The 17,266-nt window shown below is 55.8% G+C and overlaps 1 protein-coding gene and 1 long non-coding RNA gene across 2 annotated transcripts; both read left to right on the forward strand.

Moving 5' to 3' along the window:
* Positions 1-445: 445 nt before the first annotated feature.
* Positions 446-3,254, forward strand: LOC136291652 (uncharacterized). The gene is made up of 3 exons (XR_010721640.1): positions 446-632; positions 1,731-1,838; positions 2,421-3,254. It is a non-coding gene; the product is annotated as an uncharacterized lncRNA (long non-coding RNA).
* Positions 3,255-4,749: 1,495 nt separating this feature from the next.
* Positions 4,750-11,621, forward strand: LOC136292005 (ras-related and estrogen-regulated growth inhibitor-like). The gene is made up of 4 exons (XM_066187170.1): positions 4,750-4,924; positions 8,550-8,606; positions 9,270-9,343; positions 9,818-11,621. The coding sequence occupies exons 1-4, from the start codon at positions 4,828-4,830 to the stop codon at positions 10,301-10,303; spliced, it is 714 nt and encodes a 237-aa protein (XP_066043267.1). The 5' UTR covers positions 4,750-4,827; the 3' UTR covers positions 10,304-11,621.
* The last annotated feature ends 5,645 nt before the right edge of the window (positions 11,622-17,266 follow it).

Below are 17,266 nucleotides of genomic sequence, written 5' to 3' on the forward strand. Positions count from 1 at the left end.
GCCACCCTTCCTGGTGCTAAAGAGCACTGAAACTGTTCAAGAGCAGGAATTTTCTCAACAAAACGCGTTTGGGTGGGTTTTTTGGGGTTTTTTTTCGTTGGTTTTTTTTTTTTTTTTTTTTCCCTTAAGCACTGATTGATGGTGGAAATTTATCTGCCGGGACAAACCAGATCCGGGTGGAATTTGAGATGCTTTGCCCAAAACTGAAGATCCACGTGGGTCAGACAAGAAGCAGGCCTGAGCTCCGGCCACCCCTGTGGCGTCTGTCCCCCCCTTCCGCGGGAGGGAGGCTGGAGAGCCGGAGCAGAGGGCATGTGCTGGGAATTGGGAGTGAATTCCAGCGCTGATCCCTGCCCGCTGGCCACAAAGCCGCTGCCTGTGCTGCTCCTGCTGTGCTTTCCAAGAATGCCGGCAGGGCTCGGCGGCGGCAGCAGGACAATGGCTCCGCAGCCCTGACATTTCCCATCAGAAGGAAGCGTTGTTTTCTCGCCAGCTGCAAGGTTTGCTCGGGAAGAGCCGCCGGGAATGATTCGGGAGGTGCCGTTGCTGCTCCGTCGGCTCCCCGTGGCATCCCTTGTTTTGGGGCAGGAATACCGAGCGGATCCCTGGCCCCGCTTCTCCCTGGATCCCAGGTGTGTGTCCCCCGAGACTCCTCCTTGCCCTCCCCTCTCCGGGAGAGGCTGAATCCCTAACTTCTGTGTGCCGTGCATTGAGCCCAGCCCTGACCTCCTCTTCTGCCCTTTCAAGAGTGCCCTATGGCACTGGAATTCCTTTGTGGCTCCAGGTTTTCCCCTCCCCCTTAGTTCCAGCTGCTTTGGAGCGAGGTTTCCATCACTTCAAAGGCTGCTGCTGTTCCAAACCCCTCCAATGCTTTGGATGTTGCAGATTTGAGGGGCTTGGACTTGTGTTTCACATAAAATCCTTGTTGGGATGGAAGGTAGAACAACCCCATCCTGATCATCCCACAGGATGGCTTTTTGCAGCGTTTCTAGAGGTTTAAGTTGCTTCCACGATGGGATTTGTCTTCCTTCCCTCAGCACAGCGCGCTGTGTTCTAAAATCAGCTTCCCGAGCAAATCCATTCCCGCAGCGGGAAGCTTCCCGCCGTGAGGAGCCGCTTGTGGAGTCTGGTGGAGCCTGACAGCCAGCGTCCGTGGCAGTGTCCTCCTCCCCAACAGCCAGCTCCTGCGGGAAAACAAAGTGCAGGACACCCTCTTTGGAACCCACGGGGCAGCAGAGGGATTTAGCAGCTCCGTCAGGACATTTGGATCACGCGCTCTGCCAGCCCACGAGCTGCCAGCGTTTATCCAGTGGCAAAGGAGCTCGGAAAGCTCTCGGGACATGTTGTTCAGGCCCTGGGGCAGGAGGGAAATGCTGTTAATTTGCCCCTTCCCTGTGTTTTTTATCCCTCACAGCTTTGGGAAGGAGTCTTTGAGCTCTGACGTGGAGCCAGATTTGTTTTCTCCGCGTGATCCGGCCGCGTGTCGGAATCCGCTTCAGCAGCAGACAGGAACAGGACATCAGGAAGCCCTGTTGGTTGGATTTCTCTTGCACTAGAGGTTTTATTATCTCCTGTGACCTAAAAAGCAGCCTTTTATTAAAAAAAAAAAGAAAGGGAATGTGTTCCCAGTGGGTCCGTGTTGATGCAAATCCCACAGGGAGAAGTCCGGCCGTGGCCGGCACGCCTTGGACACGGGGCCTTTCATCTGTTTTCCCTCTCCCTATTTATAGCAAATGGAGAAGCAACTGGGATTCATGTCCCCGTGCCTTGTCCTGGATGTGAATACAGAGGTTTCACAGCAGGATTGGTGTCAGAAGGAACAGAGTGAATCAAGGAAGGTGAGCGGCTGAAGGCTGGGAGGACTCTTGGGCGTCCTGGGTTTGCTGCAGCGACCCAAAATATGTTTGTGGACGGGGCAGTGTGGCTTTGGTTATTTCCTTGGAGAGCAGTCCCTGATGGAGCTGCACGTGGGAACATCTGTGCAGTAATTAATGAGTGGCAATTAAATGTGGTGGGTGAGCTGGAAAAGGGTTTGAGCCCTTCAAATGGAGGCTTGGGAGAGGGGCTAAACCTTGGGGAACCAAAGTTTGAGATACCTCAATCATTTTTGAACTGGAGTTGGCTCCTCCATGGATCTGTTGGCATTCCATGCCTTTGGATCATCCCGTGGAGAGAAAAAGGGACTGGTGTTATTTTATCTTCCTTTCTTATGAAAAAAAAAAAAATACCATTGCCCAGTTTCAAAAGCCTCAAAGTTCAGTTTCTGGGCAGCCCTCAAAACAGCTGATGATCCAGTAGGGAAGTGGTTTGGACCATGGAACAGGATCACTGCCCCCCTCAGATCAGAGGCTATGTCCTGAGGGGATTTGGCTCTTTGCTTTAGGCCAAGCTTTTCATTTCAGCTCATTTTCTGTTTGCAGGCCTGTGATTCATGGGAGCCTCTGGCTTGGTTCCCAGAGCAGACTCCGTGTCTTGGAGGACCGGCAAGTATGGAATAGCCTGACCACGAATATTTCACCAGGACACAATATCTCCTTGCACCTTTCCCACCTGGCTCTGCTGCGGAGTGCTGGAAGTGGATCATCCAGCGATCACTGGTGATAAAGTCCCGTTTCCACTGTCACCCAGCCAAATATTCCCTGGCAAACGTGGGACGTGGCGCTGAGCGCTCCTGTGGGAACACGCATGTGGCTTCCACCACGCCAAGGAAAGCTGTGCTTGAAGAGCAGGAGTTTCTCCCCGCTGTGCTGTCAGGGACACAAACTCCCCAGCTCCAGGACTCACACTGAGCTTTTCCTAAAGAATCCAGGGGTGTATTTTTCTGGAGCAGCTCGTATGGGTTGGAAGGTCATAGTGGTCATGGAGGTGGTGGGAAGGGAGCTGGTTTTCCCAAGGTGACATTGGAAGTCTGTGGCATGAGTGCAGCTGTGCTTCCATTTTAACTCCATCCCTCTTGTCCCTTCGTTCCCCCATCCCCAAAAATCCATGTGCTGTTAACACGCTCGGAATTAAGGCAAGTGTGACTGCCCAGCTGCCAGGGCTGTGCTGCCAAGGCGCCGCACCTGAGGTGAGCACAGCAGCAACCTGGAGCAGCAGGAATTGTGACTCTCCATTCCCCCAGCCAGTTCCTGCCTTCCAAAGTTGCAAAGGTTGTTTTTCCGTGAAATTTGCCCATTTGTTGTCACGCAACTCACAGGAAAAGGGTTTTCTCTGTGGCTTCTCCCTCATTCGCCTGGAATCAGGCAATGCATTAAAACTGGTCTTGGAGAGGATCAGGCAAGAAGAGGGCTTGATTGCAGACATCTCATTTCCGTAGGAAATGGGGCTAAAAATAGGGAAGGAATGTAACGGAGGCTTCTTTTTCTTGTTGCCCCCAGCCCCCCCCCTTTCCCCAGCTGGGAATCAGCTTTTGTCCCAAAATCTGTTTATTGCCTCGGCGTTGTTTTCTGGGGTCCAGATGTAGCCATGAGCCTGATTTTTGGCTTTGGAGAAGCCGGCGCAGGGCTGTTTCCAGGGGCTGATGCACAAGGAAGACACACGTGATGGCAAGATGGGTTTCTGGGAGAGGTCTGCTGGCTCTCCACAACAGTCCCCGTGTTATTCAGGGGCCTCTCTGCAGCACTGATCCCGCTGGCAGCAAGTGTGATCCCGATAACCCTGTGGCTGGGTTGAGTGCTGATGTCCCTGTAGGCACCAGGACATTCCCTTTGGACACTTGATAGGGGCTATAAATACCAGGTGGGTTCATGCTCTCTCAAGCACCAAGTGGGCTGTGCCAAGTCACCCCAGATGGTCAGGCGGAGACATCCCTGTGCCCGAGAAATGACTGCAGCCTTTGGAAAAGGGACTGAGTCCCTGACGCGGGCATTTGAAGGCTCCACACCCTTGGCCAGGTCCCTTCTCCCAGCTCCTTTTTTTGCAGCACTGGTGTCACCTGGGATCTGTGTTCCACGGCTCAGAAGCTTTCTGGGGTCTGATGGAGAGAGGCAAGATGCTGCTCAAGGTGTTGCCAGGTTTGTCCCTTCTTCCCAGGACGCCCGAGGCACATCCATGCGAGCCCCAGGTTCTGCTCTGAGCTGTTACACATTCCCGGCGCACCTGGCTACGCTCTCGCAGTGCTGCTCGTCAGCCTGGTGGTGCTGCTGCACCAAAACACACAAAGTTCCATCCCAGGCCTGGTGCGGAGCCCTCGCTCTTGGATATCCGTGGGGATTTAGTCACCGGTTTGTGCGGAGCCAGGATTCGCTCCGTGCCCTGCTCGTGGGATAAGGGGGAAGGCCGGGGCTAAGTCAACTCCTCTTGTCTTTCCTAACTTGTCTCATGCACAAACCTGGGGGGAATTATGATTTCAGGCAGCACTCCGGCTGGGGAAGTGTTGCACCACTTCCCTCTCTCCTCACTCTTATAAGACTCAGGGAATCCCACGAGAGTTTGGGATGGAAGGGACCTCACAGCCCATCCAGTGCCACCCCGTGCCATGCATAGCGAACACCTTCCATAGCCTCGTCCAACGTGGCTTTGCCCCTTGGTGGGGGGAGCAGCTTTCCCGGTCCGGGAAGCGCCGCCCGGCGCTGCTGCGTGCGGGGAAACTGAGGCACGATTCCCGAAGCGCCTCCGGGCCGGGATGAGGACCGCCTCCGCTGGCCAGGGAGGAGGAGGAGGAGGAGGAGGAGGAGGAGGAGGAGGAGGAGGAGGAGGAGGAGGGCATCAGCCGCGCCCGCCCGGGGCTGAGCCCCGCCCGGCCCCCGGGGCGGAGCCGGCGGAGCAGCGCCCGGCGGATCCCGGGGAGCGGCGGATCCCGGGGCAGAGCCTCGGCCCGGCTCCGGGATGAGCTTCCCGCGGCCCCTGCGCCGCTCCGTGAGCCTCAGCCCGGCCCGCACCCTGCGCCTCGTCGTGCTGGGACAGAGCGCCGTGGGCAAGACAGGTAGGATGGGGTTCCCCCGTATCATCCCCCGCATCCCTCTGGCATCTCTCTGGCATCTTCCTGCATCCCTCTGGCATCGCCCTGGCCACCCCCACAGCATCCCTCCGGTGTTCTCCCTCCCGGCCAGAGGGATCAATCTTTCCATGTCCCTTAGAAAGCCGGGACGAGGGACATTCTCCCGGTGCCCCCTCAACCGGTGGGGTTTAAGGGCACTGATTTTCCTTCCCCTCGAGTTTCCCACATGGACACTTTGCAGCCGGGGCTCGTTTCCCTTTGCCCGAGGGGTCCCCAGCTCTGTGGGGTGGACATCACTGACCGGGAGAACTTTCCTATAAGCCACGCTCGGGATTGGGTTTTCCCGGCTGTGAGGAGTTCGCTGCACATTCCCAGAGCCCACAGCAGCTTTGTGGAGCCTCCTCCACAGCGCCGGGCTGTTTTCCTTCAGGAAAACTCCTTTTCCCTGTGCCTTGTTCAGCGTTCTCCGTCTGTGCCTGCTGAGGTGGGGCTTTGGAATACTGTGCTGGGAGCACCTCAGCTCCCTCCTTCACCCCATTCCTTTCTGGGGATCATCCTTCTCTGCTTCCCACTCCTCCATCCCGAGCTGTGAGCAAACTCCGGGGGCAAAGGTGTTCCCTGTAGCACCCAGAGAGCCAGGATTAGAGTCAGAGGCAGGGAAAACTGCGGATCCATGTGGATCCACATTGCAACGATCCATGCAAAGCCTGGTAGGACACAGCTGTGCTGCCGTGCCCTTGGGGACAGGGAATGTCCTGCCCCTCTGGAAAAGGGAGGGCACCACAGCAGTGGCACCTGTGCCGGGCTGTCGGAGCCACTGGTCTCGTGTTTCCGTGTACAGCAACCGGCATTCACGAAAAATCCGAATTCCCTGATGAAACTGAAGGAAGCAGCTCCCAGCTCTCCCTGAGCGGTGCTGGAGCACGGGGAGCTCAGCTCCGGGGTCCCCAGAGCCCCGGGGCGGGGGGTCCCTGGCGGCGTTTGGCCCCGATGGAGCAGATGGTTGTACGGGCTGTACGAGCCTTTGGCTCGCCCCCGCCCCAACCACTTGTGTCTCCCTGCTGCTGGGCATCCGCCCCGGCACACAACAGATTCCTGGCAGCTTTGGGCCCCTCCTGTGGGCAGGTGCGGAGGGTTTTTGTGCCCCCTCCTTAGGGTGGGATCGTGCCGGGGGTCCATAAAAGTTCCTCCAGTTGGGATCGGCTGTCAGCGCGCGTGCCTTGCAGCGGCGGGGCTTGTGACAGTGTGACAGTGACACGGGCCATGGAATCGGGGCACAGGGAGGTAATGGATAGGTGGCTGGTGCAGAGGAGAGCTGGAGCATGCCGGGGCCAGGGAGCAGCCCCCGGGAACGGCAGGCATGCAGCGCCCCCTGAGTGAGTCCTTCCCCATCTGTGGCGCTGTTCTGCACGTCCTCCCCTGCCGGGGGACATCGTGTCACCTTCCCCGGGGGGCTGTGCCTGAGCTGCCGGGTCCTGCTGCCTGCCAGCTCTTGTGCTGGAGACGAGAACACCTGTCCTGCTGTCCCTACCCAGCTGGCAGGTGACATCCCGGGTGGTGGATCGAGCGTGGGAGGGGCGAGGAAGGAGCCAAGAGCAGCAGCAGCATCACCGCTTGGGCTCTTGTGGGGACGATGGAGAAGGCAGCTGTGTCCCCAAGGTGGGGGTGACATCTCTCCTGGCCAGGGTGTGAAGCAGGGGAGGCTGAAGGTGGATTTCATCCCCGAGCTGCCAAGCTCCCATCCTGGCGGGATGTGAGTGGGCCCCACTCTGGACAAGCTGCTGCATCCACGGGATACAGAGCCAGGTCGGGAGAGCCGAGGGGTGGGAACAATCAAAGGGCAAGTCCCACAAGGCCAGCTGCAAAGGGGAAAAATAACCCCTGATCCTCAGCAAGAGTTTGGGTGGTTTTGGAGCAGTTTGGAAGCCTTCAGGATCTGCTGAGCTGAGGTCCCAGACCCTCCGTGCAGGGATGGGTTTGGGCGCAGCCGTGTGGTTTAAGGATCAGGGCTGTGTGAATCAACAGCGGGGGCTGGAAATCCAGCCCAGCTGGGGCTTGTGCTATCCTCTGCTGCTGCTGCCCAGCGTAAACTTTGCCAGAATCCGGAGCAGAGCTCTGCCTGCAGCACGTGGAGCGAAGATGGATCGGCGCTGGAGCCGCTCGGCAGCGGCATAAACAGGGCAGCACGTGGGCACGCACTCGGTGCCGTCCCAAGGTACCTGGCCTGACTCCTCAGCAGGTAAATCACCCCTTGAGCCCGCAGCCGTCCCCCCCACCCCATGTTCAAAGTACAATTAACCCTTTCAGCTCCAAGGAAAGCCCTTTCCCGAGGTGACTGATGTTCAGGATGGGGAGAAAAAGCTCCTTATAAGGCTGGGAGGCCGCGGCCGCTCCGCCTGCGTCTGCTTCCCCCACTGGCAGCTCCCCTCGTGTTCCTGCGCTCCAGCCAATTTTTAATCAATCTAATTGGCTCCTCTTCTCATCCCACACCATGTGCTCCAGCTTTGGGTGGCTGCCTGACATATGACACACAATCAGGTGCTTGCTAGAGACCGAGCCTGCCTCGTCCCGCTCCCCCCAATAATTCCTTCGCCTCTTTGAAGGTGCCTGTAGGTGCCTCCTGCGGGACCCCTGGTTATCTCCTCGGAGCAGTTTGGCTGAATTACCTGCTTTTTTCTTCAAATCCCTTCCCTGCTGGGCAGGTTTTAAAACCCAGAGACAGACAGGGAGGGGTTGAGAGGATGGTGAAGCCCCCAAAGAGGAGCCAAGCAGGTGTGGGAGGCAGGAGAAGTTCCTGCATCCCTCTTTCCCTTTCTGTGGTTATTTAAGCCTGGCCCATGTGGGGTGCCACATTCCTGGGATAAACACACAGATCCTGATCGGCTTGGTGTGGGTCTGTGAGGGCAGGACACTAGCAACGTCTGCTGCAGGGCAGCTGGCACAAACTGACCCTGGGTTGCAAGGGAAAGGGAGCTCCGAGTGTTGCCCCAGCTTGGTGCTGGCTTCTCGTTTCCCCTTTTGTTTCTGGAGGGGTTTTCATCACATCTTGGTTCTGGTGAGGTTTATCCTCCTATCACCCTCCTGGTCTGTTTTCCCTTCCTTCTCTCCCTCCTGGCTCTGTGCTTCTGCCTAGCTCTTTTGTTTTTTTTTTTTTTCCCCCCTGTTTTTTTCCACTGTTCCTCTGATTTCACTTTCCACTCCTGTTGCCTTTCCAAGCCAGCTCTCAGCCTCTCCACTACCTTTCACTCCCATCCCCATTATCATCATTAAGGCCTTGAAGGGCTGAAGCACCACTTCCACCCTCCACTCCTGCACTCTCTTCACCCTCCCAACCATGGCTTTGTCCAGAAATTCCCCTCTCCAGGCATCAGCGCTGCATTTCCAAAGCAGCTTCCTGGAAAAGATGTCAGGGCTAAAGGCCCCAGGGAGGGTTTTGCCAGCAATTTGGGCTTTGCCTCACCGGGCTCTGGTGCAGGGAGATGTGTAATCAGATGAGGGGGTTTAATTGCCTGAGCTGTGGCTGCTCCTGCTGCTCCTTTGCCCTTGCAAGGAGGAAAAATTAGTCCGGAGGACTGACAACTCCAACGGGGTTCGTTGTGTTTTCTTCCAGCGCTGACCGTACGATTCATCACCAGGAGATTCATTGGAGACTACGACCCAACCCTAGGTAGGAAAACTCCTTTTCCTTGGTGCTGTCACCATGGCAGAGCCAACTCTGCTCCCAAATTCACCATATTCCCTCCTCTTCCTCACGAGCCAGACAGGCAGCCCGTGGACATCCTGACACCTCCCTGGGTCCTGCGCGCCTTTTTCCCTTTCTGTTGTTATTTAGGCAAAATCTATTGTGATGAGCCATTGGACTGCACAGGGAAGTGCTGCAGGCTCAGTCACGGGATCATGGAGTCATTTAGAATCGTAGGATCACACAGAATCATTTAGGTTGGCAAAGTCCTCTGAGAGTCCAACCATCAAACCAACAGTTCCTCCTCAGTTCCTCGAATTCCTTCCCAATCTGCTGGGAGGTGGCTTTTAGGGGACCGGAGGCATCTAAGCCTCTGGAGCCTGTGCTCTCCCGAATTCTAGGATTTTGGTTGGTTTTTTTTTTTTTTTTTGCATTGGGTTGTTTTTTGAGCACTGAAGCCATGTCCCTTCTGGAATGTCCCAGAAATGTCCCCTACTCCCACTCTCCTGTGGAGCCCCTCTCCCTCCCTTGCTGCTCCCACACTTTGGTCACTGCTCCCCTCGCAGCCACCCAGGTGACTGAGGCCACCTGGGCTGTGGCTGCTCCCTGGGGGTTCTCTCACACACTTTCCCTGTGTGTCCTGCCCAGAAATGATCTACAGGCACGTGGCTGTCATCGATGGGGAGATGGTGCACTTCGAGATCCTTGACACGGCCGGACAGGTGAGCTCAGCTGGGAAAACACCCTCAGAGCAGCGTGTCCTGCCAGGGAAGGCAGGCTCTGCTCTTCCGCTGCCCTAATTCCTGGTGTCTGCAACATCACGGTGGTTACCTCAGGAGAAATGAGTGGGTTTTTTGGTGAATTTATGTCTAACCTCAGTTACAGTGTGGCTTCAGGTAAGTATTCCCCCCGTTCCCCTGCAGGGCATAGCTCTGCTTCCTGTGCCAGTGGAGCATCCTGGCAGCTCAAGGGAGCGCTGATTCCCACAAGATCCACACCAGGACAGGGCTGGTGGCCGTCCCCACCTGCCACACTGCCTAAGCCACCCCATCCCTGCCCTGGGCTGCTGGTGTTACCGCTGCTGTCCCCAAACCCTTTATGGAGACGGCGCCGCGCCCTGGGGAGGTTTCCCGGCGTCGCATCCAGCAGCGCCGGCATTCCAGCAGCGCTAACAAGGAGCCTGTGTGCCCCGGCAGGAGGAGGACTCCCTGCAGATCGAGGAGAAGATCAAGTGGGGCGACGGCTTTGCCGTGGTGTACTCGGTGACCGACCGCTGCAGCTTCGACGAGGTGATGCGGCTCTGCTTCCTCATCAACCACCTGCACGCCAGCCCCAAGCGCAGCGGCGCCGCCGAGCAGCCGCCCGTCGTCATCGTGGGCAACAAGAAGGACCTGCAGTTCGACAGGATGGTGTCCACCGAGGACGGGGAGAACCTCTCCAAGGCCCTCAAGATTCCCTTCTACGAGATCTCCACCCGGGACAGCTACGAGGAGCCGGTGGCGGTGTTCAGCAGCCTCTACCAGGAGCTGCTCAGGCAGGGGCACTTCTCCCCGGGCTCCTTCAAGAGGAGGACAGTGTCCAAGCTCATGGAAAAGATTCCCAAGATGCAAGCCAGCTCCACCCTGAACTCCACAGGCCGGAGCCTCAGCTTTAACTCCTTCAGGGACTACATTCCCGAGTGAGCGGCCGGGCTCCAGCCCGGGATGGGGGCGGCTGCTGGGGCTGTGCCGGCTCTCTGGAGGGGAAGGTCAGGAGTGGAGAGGGTGACACTGGGGTACAAAAGCCCGTGGGTTCTTCTTACAAGGGGCTTTGTGCCGGCAGGGAAGGTTTCCTTCATCCATCTGATCCCTTTGTTCCCTCCTCCCCCTCCGGCATGGCTGCAGTGTAGCCGAGGTGGCCCTGGGTGACTCCAGTGGTGTCGGGACAACCCTTGGAGGGAGGCTCAGCCGTGCTTTGGTGGGGCTCACACCCAGCATAGACACGTCTGGGGGGAGCTTTCCCCCTCCCCTGAGCTGTTTGGGTGTGTCTGTACCCCAAATCCAGCACCCAGCATGCTGGGTGACCCCGAGGGCTGTGCTGGCTCCTGGGCTGGCACCAGCCATTCCCTGGGAATGGAGCCTTGCTGTGGCTTCCTCAGCGTGGCTGGTGAGCAAACCCCCCCCCCCGGATCCTCAAACCCTTCCAGCCCATCCAGGCTGTGCTCAGTAGCATGGACACAACGGAGCCAATTCCAGAAGCTGTCTGCAGGGACCCCTCTCTCTGCTCATCCACTGCCCTGCTCCCAGAGGGAAAATCACCGCGGGCTGAGGACTTGTCGTTCAGCACAGGGATGGAGTGGGGAAGGCGTGGGGAGGAGCCGGGCTCGTGGCTCATATTCCTTCCCTCCCTCTGGGTGCTGGGGGCTGTGTGGCTGGTCGGGGTGGCTGTGCTGGGACCCTGCGGTGTGACCCCCCTGTCCCCCCCCTGTTATGACCGACCCCATCGTCCGCTGCCGTGTCCTGTGACAATAAAAGCCGAGTTCCCAACTGCCTGTGGCACTCCCGGGATAGGTTATTTTAGGGAGCTTAAGGAAAAGAGTGCACGGTGTGGGATCACTCTGAAATTAGGTCTGGGCATCCCCCTCATCCTCCCCCAGAGCCCTGGCACCGTGCACCCTCCTGGCTCCCTCCACCCCTAAAAGGCTTCGCTGGAGGATCACAGCCTGGGAAGCCACTTATCCCACCTCCCCATCCTGCTCCAGAACCCACTCAGGTGTCCTTTCCCCTCCTACAGCTCCCAGAGGTGTTTCCTGGTGCTGCTTGTGCCTATCCCAGGGGTTTCCCTTCAAGGAAGGGGATTCATTATATTCCGTTTCTCTTTGTACACCCACATTCTCCAGTGGGAGGGGAAATGAGCCCCATCAAGGAGCTGGCCTGGGAAAGCAATTTGGGGCTGCCCCTTCTCAGCACCTTCATTAAAACCCCAACTTGATTGAATTAAATTTAATTTAGTGAATTAAAATTCGCTCAGGGCTCTGTGTATGGGCAGAGCCCAAAATTGGGCTAAAATGCCTCATGGGGCTGGACAAGGTGGGGAGGTGTTTATTTTTAGGGGGTTTATGGCATTCCTCAGGGAGCTGAACACTGGGAGCTGTGCTGGGGGTTTGTGATCCAGCAGCTGCGGTGAGTGTTGCTGCCCTGGCTGGAGAAGAGCCAGTTTGGGAAGTGCTGGGATGAGGAGAGAAGAGCTCAGGAGGGACTGAACTCCACTGAGACTCTGAACACACATTTCAGCCTGTCAAGTGAAGGATTTGGGTGCTCTCATTCCACGTTGCTCAGTTCCCAAATACCCCCAAGGCTTGTCCAAGGGGATGGATTTAGCTGCCGGCTGGAGGCGGGCACGGCGGAATCCCGCAGTATTCAGCAGGAATTATTCCAAGTGATGGATGAGACAGGACCAGCTCATGAGCAGGAAGCCAGGCCAGCGCTGGAACAGCATCCCCAGTGCTCCTGGCAATGGAGGAGCACTCGGCACGGCCGGGATCGCTGTCCTGGAGTAACCCCGGCCCTTTTTTATATCCCAAGGAATCCAGAAGGCTCCGTGTGGTCGCTGCCTCAGCCCCTCACCAGGGCTCCTGGCCCTGCCTGCTATAATTAGCACCAAACCTCATTAGGAGAGGCAGAGGCAGCTCTTCAGCACTGGTAATTGCTAATTAGTGGAAGCCTCTAATGGCTCTCCAGGGGCAGTTTCCTCTCCCTTATAAAGGAAGGTCTTGAGGATGCGGCATTCATTGGGGTGGGGAGAGGTTTTGGGAGGGGGGGGAATTCTGGGGGGCATAAATCCTAAATTCCTGCGGTGAGAGGTCTGCAGGGGTTGGGCAAGGGAGAAGGAGAAGGAGGAAGAACAAAAACAAGAAGAAAAAGAAGAGGAAGAAGATGAGGAGGAAGAGGAAGGTCTGTGCCTCACTTGGAGCAGAGCCTGGACTTTCAGAGCCCCAGGCAGGTGAGTCCAAGCCAGGTCCCTGGAAAGGAGATGCCCAGAGCCTCCTTGGAGCCCCTCGGAGGCACCCGTGCTTCCATGGGGATGTGGGACCTGCAGGGCAATGCCACTAAAACCACACTTCAGGGGGGTTTGGGAATGGAAGCCGGGAATGAGGGCTGGGGTTTGGTTTGCCTTGGAGCCCTCCTAAAAGAGCCACAACTGTCCCTGGGGAGCACCAGGCCTCAGGGCTGCCAAGAACTCCTCCAGGGAACAGGGATGGATGGAGCCGGGATATCCCGTGCTGACCCCCTGGGTGGATGTTCCTGTGTGTAGCTGGGAAGTGCCACCTCTCTGGGGACAGCTCTGGCTGTCCTGAAGGTTGTCCTGCACCTTTCCAGCCTGCGGTGGCTCAACTCCAACGGAGAGAAGCTGAAGAATTTTGGTCTCATCATTATCCAAACAGCATCTCCAGGGCCGGGATTGAGTTTGGCAGCAGGCAGGCTGCAAATCTGCTCACCAGATTTCTGGGAAGCTTGGGAGAGGCAGATGAAGCAGAAAGGTCCTTTCCAAGAGCTCCCTGGCATGCCAAGCCCCCCAGTTGTCCCCCTTTGTCCCCTCTGCCAAGGGGTTTCCTGGAAAACCAAAATCGTGAGCTGAGGTTGTGGGGTGCAGCTGCTCTCTCTTCACAGCCACAGCTTTTATCATCAGTTGTGCCCTGTTTTAATTTAAAAAAAGAGAGGTTTGGGGCTTTTTGAAGGCTTCTCCTGGAGGAGCAGCACCTGGATCTGGCCTCACTGCAGCCCCGTTCCTGGGAGTGGTGGGGAGAGTGGAATTGCCAACAGCCCTTTCCAAGCAGGTGCTGCCTTTGGAGATCCCAAATCAGCACCCTCACTCCCCCCTGAGGGATTTGAGCTCGGAGCAGGAACCTTGAGGGCGTCCAGCTGCTGCAACATTCCCTGGATTTAAGGTACCTGGACCGGGTTTGGAGGTGCAGGGGGGTCAGTGCCCCATGAAGGGGGATTTCCTCAGCACAGTGAGCTCCTCTCTCCCCAGATTACAAATTTTATGGAAGATTATGTATTAGGAACTTGGGTTTGGTGTCCCCGAAATATCAGGCTTTGCCTGAAGGGAAAAGGGGGGCAAGGGGTACACAGGGGCTGTTTCCATCCCGTCGGTACCAGCCAAAACCGGCGGCTGGAGCTGGTGACTTTCCAGCTAGAAAATTATCCATCCATGGATTGTTTCAGGTGCTCCAGGCTGTCCCCCCGCCCACCCTCTGCCCAAAATCTGCTGCTTGACGTGAGACCCTCCTGAAAGCCCAGAAGGGCTGTGGACGGACTCAAATTGCTCCCCAATCCGGGCAATTCTGGTTCAGGAGACACAGTTTAGATGGGAAGGGACAACGGTCGCTTCCAAGGGCTGCTCCTGTTTATAAAGCCACGTTGTCAGTGCAAGCCCTGCTGCTCGTTTCTTGCCTTATAAATAGCTGTGGAGCTCGTGGAAATCTGGGATTGCTTTCCAGGAGGAAAACTGGGCTGAGATTTGGGGATTTAGGAACCGTATCACTCTTATTGCTTTTTTTGTTTGTTTGTTTTTTCTTCTTTTAAACTGAGCAATAGTTCAGCTCCAATAAGGAGCCCAAGGCACTCTAAAGCACAGAGAATTCCAGCACAGCCAAAGGCTTTTGCTGGCCCTGAAAGGCAAGGCTGGGAACTGCAAGGGGAAGGAAAACCCAAGGAGAACGCCCACTGCAGCACATTGGCTGGTTCATTCCCAGGATGGATTCTGATGGTATATTTTCCCTTTGGATAGACTCTGGGAGGGCAGGAAAATGGGATATCCACGTCCATCCGTGCTTGCCAGCTTCAGGGAATCCACTCTGGTTCATCATTGTGTCTCCCAGCTTATAGATATCACGGACAAAGGGATAAAAATGAGAGTTTGATGTAGGCTGTTGAGGTACTGTGGGATCCATCCCCATGGGGAGAGTTTTTGGGATGAGGCTGCTCCCCACTGGGGAAAATGGAGGAGAAATGCCAAGTCCTGGAGGCACTTTGCTGCTCCCACCAGTCTCCCTTTGCTCTTGGCCAGTCCACACAGCTTTCCTGTATTTTTTTTTTTAATACTAATAATATTTAAGAAACCCCAAACCAGAAACCCCAGGAGGGTCTGGCTGGGGAAGCCGCGGCTGTAATTGCTGGTGTTAAAGGCTGTAGGAAAATATTGATGGAAAGGGCTGGGCCTTCCCAAGTGCAACCCCACAAAAGTGGAAAATCCATGTGGCTCTCTGTGCTCTCCCTTCTTCCAGCCAGCCTGAAAGGTGACGGCAGAACTCTGGAAAGGACTGTGATCCACAGGGTGCGTGCAGTGATGGAAGCCTCTCTTAGGGGACAGGGATCCTGAATCCCAGTGGGAATAACCCTTGGTCCCTGTTTCCTGGGCGTTTCACCAAAAAGCTCAGATTCTCAAACTCTGCTTATGGATGCTGGTGAGTTAAATGTGTTTGCAGCCTCTCACTCCATCCCCTCCCTGGGCACTGCCCACCCACAGGTGCCACATCCTGCACGGCCCAGAGAACCTGGAGGGTTGGCAAATCCCTGGAATGGTTTGGGTTGGAAGGGACCTTGAAGCCCGTCCAGTTCCATCTCCCTGCAATGGGAAAGGACACCTGCCACCTGGTCAAGGTCCCTCAGCAACCTTGGAGCTTGGAAAGCCCCATTGGATGGAAAAAAGCAACCTCGAGGTCTTTTCAACCCTGAAAAGTCATGAAGAGGGAAAAGATGCTCCATTTTGCATAGGAGGAGATTTTAAAATGTATTTTAAAAAAAACCAACTCTGGAAGCAGAGGGGCAGGACACCCTTCTGGAATCCAGGGAGCCACCCCGAAATATTTTTTTTCCCTGCGGCTAGTCAAGGCTAAGTGGTTTTTGTTGGCAGTGGGAGGAAGATGAAGGGAGGTTTCACTCTGCATGTGGGAGCCAGTTCATGCTGAGATTTTTTGATGGGCAGGAAAGTCATAGATCCATTCCTCCTCCCAAAAACCAGGAATTCTGGGAGGGTGGGAGAGGGCCCTGCCCAAACCCCCAGGCTACGTGCAGAGTTTGGGGGGCCCAAACTTGGCCAAATATTGAGTTGTTAAAAGCTCCAGCAGGATTTTTTCCCTGGGATTTGAGCTGCTTTTTAAGAAAAGGGTTTTTAAACCGTCCCCATCTCCTGCTACCCTGCCTAGGCATGGCCTCCTGTCCCTGCTTATCCCGCTGCATCCGCACCGCTGGATGCGCCATCCCGGGCTTTCCCTAATCCCACCTCGGGGGCCCCTCTGCCATTCCAGGGATGTGATTTAATCTTGTGCCATGTGACAGAGCTTTGCCTTCAGCTGCCGAAGCCAAACCACCTCCTCAGCTGCCCCCCTCCCAGCCCATTTTGTGGTGGGAAACAGGGAATTGCCAATCCCTGGGCAGCATTTGTGGCTTTTGGGTGCTGCGGCCACGTCCCTTTCTCTCCCTTGGACAGAGGATTAAACATTCCCGGTGCACCAGGATCCCAAATCATCCCAAAGATCCCTTCTTTTCCTCTCCTCTGCCCTGTTTCTGCAGGTTTTACAGAGTTCTCCCTGAGGCACAGGGATCTACTCACAAGTAATTCCGTCGGCTCCAGCTGATGCCGTGGGTGAACAGCTCTGAATCACCACAGGGTTCACTCACTTCTACTTGTCCCCCTTTTTCCAGGTCACGGGGATTGTTGGGCACTTAAATACCTGTAACATCCCTGGTGGAAGGAACGCCCCTTCTTCCTTATCTTTTAAAAATAATTTTCCCCTTTATTTTACCTATATTTGGGGTCCCATGGGTCCATCACCTACAGTTTTGCAATAAATCTGTCCTGACTGTGTCCCGAGGGGATCCCCAGCCCCTCTGGGATAGACATCACAGTCTCCTAGCTCATATCCAAGCTTTTGTAATCCTTTCTTTTTTTTTCATCCTGATGTGATCCACCATTTTATCCCTCCATCCAGCATTGGATATTGCCCCACCTGCAATGAAAAATTAATCCTGGAGAGGAAAGGCCCCATCCAGGGGCTTATTTGGGCCACAGATGAGAATTTTCCTGGTGGATTTGGCTGTCCTGGGACTCTCCTGAAATCTGGGCAGAGCAGGGCTTTGGCCTTGAGATTGCTGGGGTTTTGTCTGGATGCAGGATGGGGAAACACTTTGAAATCCCAATTTTTTAATATCTTGGCAGCCAACAGGTTGCAATGTAGCTTGGAAAATCCAGATCTTCTCTGATCACCTGCAGACAGGGTGAGATGTGTGTGAATGGGGACTGGAGCATGGAAAAGTCAACGGAAATCTCAGATTTCCAGAGTTTTTGCACTGGCGGGGATTGCAAGTGTCCTGGGAAGTGGCTTCCCTGTGCTTTTGGGCACAGGCAGCACCTTTAGCCGCAGCAGCCCTGGAGTTAATCTAAGGGAGGGTCCACTGTCTCATGTGAAGCAGGAACAGGGACAAAACCCCCCAAATTTGAATGATGACAACAACAAAAGCCAAAGCAGGAGACGGAGGAGGCTCGGCACTCCCAGGGCTTCACGTGTGGATTCACAGGCGTGGAGTAAAGACTCAACCAGAGCCACCTCAGCAAACTGGCAAAAAAACCCCACAATCCTTTAAAATTATCCCCCTATAGAT

The sequence above is a fragment of the Chamaea fasciata genome, unplaced genomic scaffold (genome assembly GCF_029207755.1).
Source record: "Chamaea fasciata isolate MVZ Bird 193981 ecotype frontalis unplaced genomic scaffold, bChaFas1.0.hap1 SCAF_7, whole genome shotgun sequence".
NCBI classification, from domain to species: domain Eukaryota; kingdom Metazoa; phylum Chordata; class Aves; order Passeriformes; family Sylviidae; genus Chamaea; species Chamaea fasciata.

Bases quoted from the DNA above. Each gene is read 5' to 3' on its own strand.
- LOC136292005 (XM_066187170.1), top strand. From the start codon at position 4,828: ATGAGCTTCCCGCGGCCCCTGCGCCGCTCCGTGAGCCTCAGCCCGGCC. The intron at 4,925-8,549 runs GTAGGATGGGGT...GTTTTCTTCCAG, and splicing joins GAGCGCCGTGGGCAAGACAG to CGCTGACCGTACGATTCATC. The intron at 9,344-9,817 runs GTGAGCTCAGCT...GTGCCCCGGCAG, and splicing joins TCCTTGACACGGCCGGACAG to GAGGAGGACTCCCTGCAGAT.